Source organism: Pisolithus orientalis (genome assembly GCF_024613125.1).
Source record: "Pisolithus orientalis strain OTSU chromosome Unknown F5J12scaffold_175, whole genome shotgun sequence".
In the NCBI taxonomy this organism is placed as follows: domain Eukaryota; kingdom Fungi; phylum Basidiomycota; class Agaricomycetes; order Boletales; family Pisolithaceae; genus Pisolithus; species Pisolithus orientalis.
In genome coordinates, this window is record NW_026260956.1 from 1 (window position 1) to 7,603 (window position 7,603).

A 7,603-nucleotide genomic window follows, 5' to 3' on the forward strand; every position below is an offset into this window, starting at 1 on the left:
GGCGGACATGCGGGACTCCGCACTGTGCGATCGGCACGCAAAATGTACGTCCTCGACGGACTCCTGTCGCTGACTCTCTAATTGTGCACCCTTATCACAAATCCAAGGCTTCGAGGAGGAGGAAGACCCCTCTACGCGTTCATTCTTCTCGGAAATCATTTCATCTATATCCGATGTCAAATTCAGCCACGATGGACGGTACATCTTGTCGCGAGATTACCTATCACTGAAGATCTGGGACATCAATATGGAGTCCAAACCCGTCAAAACCATTCCCATCCACGATCATCTTCGCGGGAAACTCTGCGATCTATACGAGAACGACTGCATCTTCGATAAGTTCGAGTGTGTCTGGGGTGGTGATGACAAGTGCGTCATTTCTTTTCCACTCCGTTCCATGATAAGAGCCCCTATAACGTCAACGTAGGCACGTGTTAACTGGATCGTACCACAACTTCTTCCGGATATTTGACGTGGATTCTCCCAACGATGTCGTATTGCAAGCCGATAAGTCGGCATTCAAGGCGAAGAAGATAGGCGGGCCTTTGCCGAATAAGAACGGCTTGAAGAATGGGCGACCAGGTGGCTTGAGAGAAGCGATGCAGTCTGAGACGCTTGACTTTAACAAGAAGATCCTTCACGCGAGCTGGCATCCGAGGGAAAATACTATTGCTGTAAATTCTTCCACTTTCATCCTCCCTTCTTCCAGCGTCACTGACTTGCTTCCCGCAGATCGCAGCGACGAACAACCTGTTTTTGTATAGTGCAGCATGAAGTTGTGCCTCTCCGTACTAATTGACAATCCTCTCATAATGTCGTCGGACACACGCAAGGGTTTAAACCAAATAGACCGGAAGTGGGCTTCGTGATGATCCTGCGTTTTCGCCTTATCACCTCGGATGATGATATTTTTTACTTTCAGCTTGGCCTGTACTTGGGACGCGCCATGCACATGTCGAACTCATGATTACGACTACTACCACCAGCACTCACACCTTACGAACACGATACCATATATTACACACTCGCTCGGATCCCCTTGGTCATTGCATATAGTTTTCCTCCCCCTCCCTCCATTACAGTCTTTGCAGCTGACCCTTTGTCCATCCCTCTTCATAGTCCCTTGTTGTGTTTGGTATAAAATCTGGCACGTCATCTCAAACTAACTACGGCCTATAAATGAGTTCACCTTGGCTATCTTCGTGCGGCAGTTCAGATTCCCGGTATATAGGGGCTGTTAATAGAGGCATGAATGGTTGCGCATCGCTTGTATATACATACGTCAGGGGTAGTACTCGGACGCTGATCGATATCTTCAATTTCTATACCTTTTCTGTTCTCCCATTTTGGTGATGTTGTCTTCGTTCTTTCAGGTATGCCCTCTCCGTCGATTCAACCACACCTACTCTATCAGTGTGACGGCCCCAAATCTCAAGCACACGTGTGCCTCACCTCTCAATGTAGTGTGTCTAAACCCGCTGCAAAAAAGGCGGACATGATTGTCATCGAAAAATAGACGTTATAACTTGCGACGCGGGGTTTCCCTACTTCCAAGCCTACATCCATCACAGTGCAGGTCTGCTAGTAGGCGCAATATTAGGAGATCGCAATTAGTGAGTGGGGCGACACCGAAGTATGTCAACCGGAGAGGACGAAAACCGATGACCGTTATCCCATTTTCCTCTTTCTCGTACTTCTTCTTCCTGTATGCTCTCAACATTGAGCGGCCATGTTAACGGTGGTTTGCGACATAATTCGTTTAGCTTGTACATGCGGGACCCCGCAGCCATCCGTCGTATAAATCACAGGTCATTAGTGCATCGATACACTCAGGCAATGTCTTCTACACGTACATAGCATGTCATAGCTCTTCAGATTGAAATTGGGATGCGCCTCTATGGTGTGCATGCGCGACTACGACCACTCTCATCCTGAATATGGCTAGAACATGTTTCCGTCAGAGGGACAGTCTGTAGCCCATCAGAATTAATTCAGAAGGTCCGACTCGGACAACGTGTACAAGGACGGGAACAACGTGGGGTATCGATACAGCGGTCATCCCTGTTGAAGACCTGTAGCCATCGGAAAAGTGAGCATTAACATGCTGCTCGCATCATGTGAAACTGTCCGAAACTTCTGTCCAACAATCTTCCTATGGAGGTCCCGAGGCCCGCTGCTCAGTTTGCGACTAAGCCATACTACCTGCTCTCGTCGCGCCTTTGCATCTTGACGGGCCGCATCACCACTGGTGTCTGCTACATGTTCTTTGCTTTTATCAATTATCAGAATCATGGGGTCACGATGGGATGGTGTATAGATTTCGTTATGGATGGAAGAGAGGTGAGTGCCGAAGTAGCATCAGCAAGGAGGTCATCTATCGGGCAGTAGTAATGGGGACGAGGCCATTCGGAGCGGGAGTGCGGCATGAAGAAGGCGGCAGGCAACAGAACCACAGGGGCTATCACTGTGGGAAGTAAACGCACTGAATATCAGTGCCAGTGGTACTGATTTGAGCAAAATCAGTACCACTGGCACTGATCTAGTGAGCACTTCTTTTCAGTGTCATCTTCGCGGGACTGATTTTCAGTGTGCATTTTTTGGAGCACTAAATTTCAGTTGCTGGCACTGATTCCCGGTACCACATATTTTGCAACACTGAAAACCAGTGCCCCGAGTTTGTTGGCACTGATTTTCAGTACCACATTTTTTTAGGCACTGACTTTCAGTACTCGAAGTTTACCGGCACTGATATTTAGTACATGACATTGTCACCTTGTTTACTCACACCAAGTTGTCAAACCAATAAAGTGAGATTGCATGCAGACGCAGTATTACATTACTTTGGAAGTATCAAGTGTATAAATGACAGACAAATGCACGAAATCACAGTGGCACTGCAGCGCAAACGGTGTATTTGAGCCACCCAGATGTAGGGTTGCCATGGAGCACGTCGTATTCAACCGGTAGAGGCTGAGTACACACTTCAAAGGTGCACTTGCGGCACGTGGACACTCGAGTCTTCAGGTGATAACCACTCGGTGGATGAGGGTCCAGCTTTGATCGTGCCCATGGATGGATGGCACCACATTTCAGGCACCCCATGGATAGAGATGTGCCCCATGGGCGCCGATGGCTGTGGTACCATGAGTACCTGTATATGGCAAGGAGAGGGGTGGCAGTGAGTGGGGCAGGGCTAAGTAACCATGGCACCCTTGGCAATCCTAGGCCTGAAAGATGAAAGAGCATCACATCAGTGTGCATCCGAAGTTCGAGTGAGACGTCGAGTAGGTCATGGATAATGTTCTCCAGAGCATGTCCTTCAATCAAGACTTTGACGCCGTACGACACGATGAAAGTTTTGACAACCGTGTTGAGGAAATCCTTGGCAGTGAATGTGACCGTATACTCTGGCCGGAGTCTTGGCAACAGTTAGTAAGGTTCTTTATAGATCAATCATTAATAACTGACTGCGCGATAGATTGCTTCAACGCCGCTAATGATTGTTCAAAGGAAACCACGAGGCCACAAGTCAACATAAACAGTGTAGAACCGTAGACCATATTTTGCAGGGGAGAAGCGAACAGGCATGTCATGAACTGAAACGGATGAGAGAGAGTAACCTCCTCATGTCAGTCACGTACCTCACCAACCTCCATTGCAACATCCTCACCACTCTCGCCCTTCCCTGCAAACAGGTCACTGCGGGTGACTTCGCTATGAACAGTAACGAATATGATCTTGCGCTTGAAGGCATACGTGCCCAACTTTTCACCCAGTTTTTTGATCCTCGTACTCCACCGACTAAACTTTCGATCCATACCAAAATCGAAGATTATTTTTTGATACAGAAGGGAGTTGCTTGTGTGATATTCCTTGATGGTCGTGTTGAGGAGCGATGGCAACGAACCTTGAATTTCCACTCCTGTGCAGATGAGCTCAAGAATAAGGGTGGACTCGGCACACACTTGAGACATAGATGCCCTTTCACAAATCCCCGAGATGATGACTGGCTTATCCAACATGGGAATTCTCTTCCTGAGTACTGTGCGCGTGAATGGCTTGGACTCACGTCAGCTCTATTCAGATTGTGAATGATGAATAACTCACAAAGTACGGATGTAGCTCTTTGCGCTTCGCACCACCCTCTTCGAGTTCGTGGCAACCGGGACACTGGAAGTCTATGTCCTCAGCACGGGCCTTGTCCGTGAGCCACTGCGCTAATCCTAAGCAGGGGTCGCACACGACGCGAGGGCAGGAATAGCACTCGAATAAGTATTTAGCTCCGTTGTGGCAAAGGTAGCAATACTACTTATCGTGTTAGCGGTGATAGGAGGATGGACCTATAGTACATACCTGGTTATGCCACTCCTCAGCCAGAGGGGACTGTCCCCAAGAGGATGGAACGGATGTCAACGAACTCAGTGTTGAAGCCTTTGAGGTGGACTGCACGGATGCATGTCGGATGGGGGTGGCGCGAGCAGCGCGAATGATTTGCACTCATGGTGCAATACCGGACGTGGTTTTCTTTGCGTTCTGCCTTGTTCTGGCCATGGATAGTTCCTTAATGAAATGTTGACGTGTGACGTGCTAACTTGCAACAAGAAAATTGTTGTTGATGTGAAAACAGGTCCACACAATGTAACCGACCACAGTACGTCACACATGTTCAAATCTTGGCAGCTTCTAATACTAACTCTGCAGGATCGTTGAAACTGCTGGCTGACATCTGTTGCCCATTTCACTGAACCTTACTTGTGATACCGTTGGCCGACATCTGTTGCCCATATCATGGAGTAAGTGTTCACGATTTCTCAGCTCGTTGAAACAGTTGGCCTACATCTGTTGCGCGTTTCTGTGAGCTGGTGCTCATGCACCCAAACCTCCTTGACCTGCTCATGAAACTGTTGGCTGACATCTGTCACCCGTTTCGCTGAGCCTTCGTTGGCCGACATCTGTTGCCCATATCACGGAGTAAGTGTTCATGATTTCTCAGCTCGTTGAAACAGTTGGCCTACATCTGTTGCCTGTTTCTGTGAGCTGGTGCTCATGCACCCAAACCTCCTCAACCTACTTGTGAAACCATTGGCTGACATCTGTCGCCCATATCATGTAGTAGGTCTTCGTGGTTTTCACACTCAAGGCAACAGACATGGAGACAGTCGGTATATGGTCACAAAATTGACTTGTGATTGTTTTTTTTTTTCAACAGGCAGGCCTGCACACTGACCTTTGGTTGTACAGTCAAGATGTATGGCGAGGAAAACCTCATTGAACCTCTTCCAGTGTCTCCTGATCAGATTGCTTCTTTGTGCTACACCTCGGTACGTTCCTAATTGCACTCTTGATTGGCTGCTTCATTCATTCTGGATGATAGGGAACAACAAACTTGCCAAAAGGTGGAATACCGTTCATGACGCCAGTGGTTCTTAACTTATCTTTTCACAGGAGCAATCATCACCCACATGAATCTCGTGAGCGCAGCATATGCTAACACCTTTGGTACCAGCTTTCCCCTGGGCTGCTGTCTCATGTCATACTTGCCACTGGTGCACATTTATGAGGTTCGTGGGATTCTATTGAAGTCTAATAACATATCTCCATGATTTGAGTGTGCAGCGGATTTGCGAATTGATGGTAATCACTGTGGGTGGATGTATTGGGTACTCCACTGGCAACCCCTTGTGCTTGATGGATGACACCTTGAAACCTCACTTTTTCCCATCGGTACCATGAGTGCTGAATAGGGTATACCAAGCTGCCATGTCCACTGGTAATGTGCCGGGTGTGAAGGGTGCTATTTTCCGAACAGCAGTGCAGATGAAACTAGATCAACTTCACAAGACCAGGGTAACTGCCCACGTCATATGGGACGCATTGGTGTTCTGCAAGGTTTGTGGCAGGCTTCTTGATGCAGTACTCGATTGGCTCACTCCGCTTGGCTTCCAGATTCATGCTGCACTTGGAGGGAACGTTTTGCTGATGGTCACCAGTTCTGCTCCCATTAGCGGCGAAGTGGTTGATTTCTTCAAGATTGCTTTTGGTTGTGGTATTACAGAAGGTGCGACGAACCTACTTCTTTTCCTTCCAGGGTAAGTGAGGTCATGGGATCGCTCGATTATGTTCCATTAATGACTCTAGGCAGTTATGGCATGACAGAGAATTGTGGAGTTTGCACGCACACTTCGCAGGCAGACCCAACTGGTGGCGGGGTGATCGGCCTGCCTCAACCAATTCTCGAAGTCAAACTCATTGACCTTCCAGCGATGAATTACCTGTCTAACGATAAGCCAAACCCATGTGGAGAGTTATGTGTCCGCAGCCCAAACTGCTTCATGGGATATTATAAAGGTACGTCTCCTCTTCGCCATTTACTAAGGCCTGTGAAAAGAAATGGTATCCATCAGATGAGAAGACTACCCAGGAGATGCTGAAGGACAGCTGGATACACACTGGGGATGCTGCAGAAGTTGATAGTTCTGGATGCTTCAAGATCATCGATCGAGTGAAGGTGCATTGTCTTTTTTGGCCCACCCCTGGTGCGGGTAAGTAATCCATACACACCAGAACATTATGAAATTGGCGCAAGGCGAGTACCACCGAACACGCCACTTTCACTATCCTTCGTCCCAGCCTCCCCTCCCCAAGGACCTGTAACACTGGGCTCAACAATGTTGGCTCTTGGCACCATCTTGGCATCCATCCACCTGCCCCCCCTCCTAGTCAGCCCCTCCTGCAGCCACCACCATCGCCCTTATCTTCTACCCCATCATGAAGAGTTCTCAACCCATCTCCAGCTCCACCGTCACTGTCAATGGCCGCATTGCGGGCTCCATCACCACCAGGACAGCTTTGTGTGACGATGTTGACGACCTGTAGGAGTCACCTTCTCGGGTGGAGACGTCATTGACTATTGTGGGTGCAGGTCTGTTGTGACATCCTTCAGGTAGCTTTTTGGATCTGGAGTGTACTGAGTCAGGGCTTGCACCTGGAAAGGGATCACATCTCTCCCCAGTATGTATATATGTATCAATATCCTGCGCGTTGTCACACCACGAATTCCCATGTATATGGTATTATATTGAATCAACTACTTCTCTCACAAGATGAAGTCGTTGTCGTCACCATGTTCATCATGTAAATATCCTTCCATCATATCATCTGCGAAGGTTGTCGTTGCTGTCCCAGGTGCCCTGTCAATGATACCCCATCTCCCTCGCATCTTGACTAGGCCTACAACAGCTCTTAAGCTCCTGATATCCATAATTATCCTTGCTTTTCAAGACTTGAAGAACACGACCTCTTCTGAGGCTACCTTTCCATCTGTGTCCCATGGTCTAACAAGTGTGACAACAATGGTTTTGCCTCTGAGTTCTCCAAAGAGTGGTGTGGCAGGCAAAACGAGGGCTATTATATTTTCTAGGTCACCATACCCGGTTTGGGTTAAGACAGAACCTGTGCGGGTCTCAAACACTGTTTCAAACTATGAATGTCATATTGATAATAGTATCTAATGACAAAAATTAGTGTTGCGATACAATTGAATCGGAAATGCACATACCTCTCATATTTCTGCACCCAATCTATAACGCATCTTTTGATATCG

The 7,603-nt window shown here is 48.0% G+C and overlaps 4 protein-coding genes across 4 annotated transcripts; 2 read left to right on the forward strand and 2 right to left on the reverse strand.

Annotated features, from left to right (window-relative positions):
* Positions 1-2,815: 2,815 nt before the first annotated feature.
* Positions 2,816-3,636, reverse strand: F5J12DRAFT_152655 (uncharacterized protein). Its single transcript, XM_051738165.1, has 2 exons — positions 3,469-3,636; positions 2,816-3,418 (listed from the first exon to the last, which is right to left on the reverse strand). Exons 1-2 carry the CDS (start codon positions 3,591-3,593, stop codon positions 2,884-2,886), a joined length of 660 nt encoding a protein of 219 aa, XP_051594088.1. The 5' UTR covers positions 3,594-3,636; the 3' UTR covers positions 2,816-2,883.
* A 263-nt stretch (positions 3,637-3,899) lies between these two features.
* Positions 3,900-4,585, forward strand: F5J12DRAFT_874184 (uncharacterized protein). The gene is made up of 4 exons (XM_051747127.1): positions 3,900-3,922; positions 3,966-4,058; positions 4,108-4,305; positions 4,354-4,585. The coding sequence occupies exons 2-3, from the start codon at positions 4,000-4,002 to the stop codon at positions 4,259-4,261; spliced, it is 213 nt and encodes a 70-aa protein (XP_051594089.1). The 5' UTR covers positions 3,900-3,922; positions 3,966-3,999; the 3' UTR covers positions 4,262-4,305; positions 4,354-4,585.
* A 661-nt stretch (positions 4,586-5,246) lies between these two features.
* F5J12DRAFT_943116 (AMP-binding enzyme-domain-containing protein) lies at positions 5,247-6,876 on the forward strand (the record flags this gene model as incomplete). Its single annotated transcript, XM_051749709.1, has 9 exons — positions 5,247-5,321; positions 5,375-5,396; positions 5,446-5,561; positions 5,617-5,681; positions 5,745-5,889; positions 5,947-6,058; positions 6,139-6,348; positions 6,405-6,542; positions 6,737-6,876. 9 exons carry the CDS (start codon positions 5,247-5,249, stop codon positions 6,874-6,876), a joined length of 1,023 nt encoding a protein of 340 aa, XP_051594090.1.
* Positions 6,877-7,096: 220 nt separating this feature from the next.
* Positions 7,097-7,264, reverse strand: F5J12DRAFT_730123 (uncharacterized protein; the record flags this gene model as incomplete). Its single annotated transcript, XM_051741957.1, has 1 exon — positions 7,097-7,264. A coding segment is annotated over one exon (168 nt), but the record flags the coding sequence as incomplete, so codon positions are not given.
* Positions 7,265-7,603: the final 339 nt, after the last annotated feature.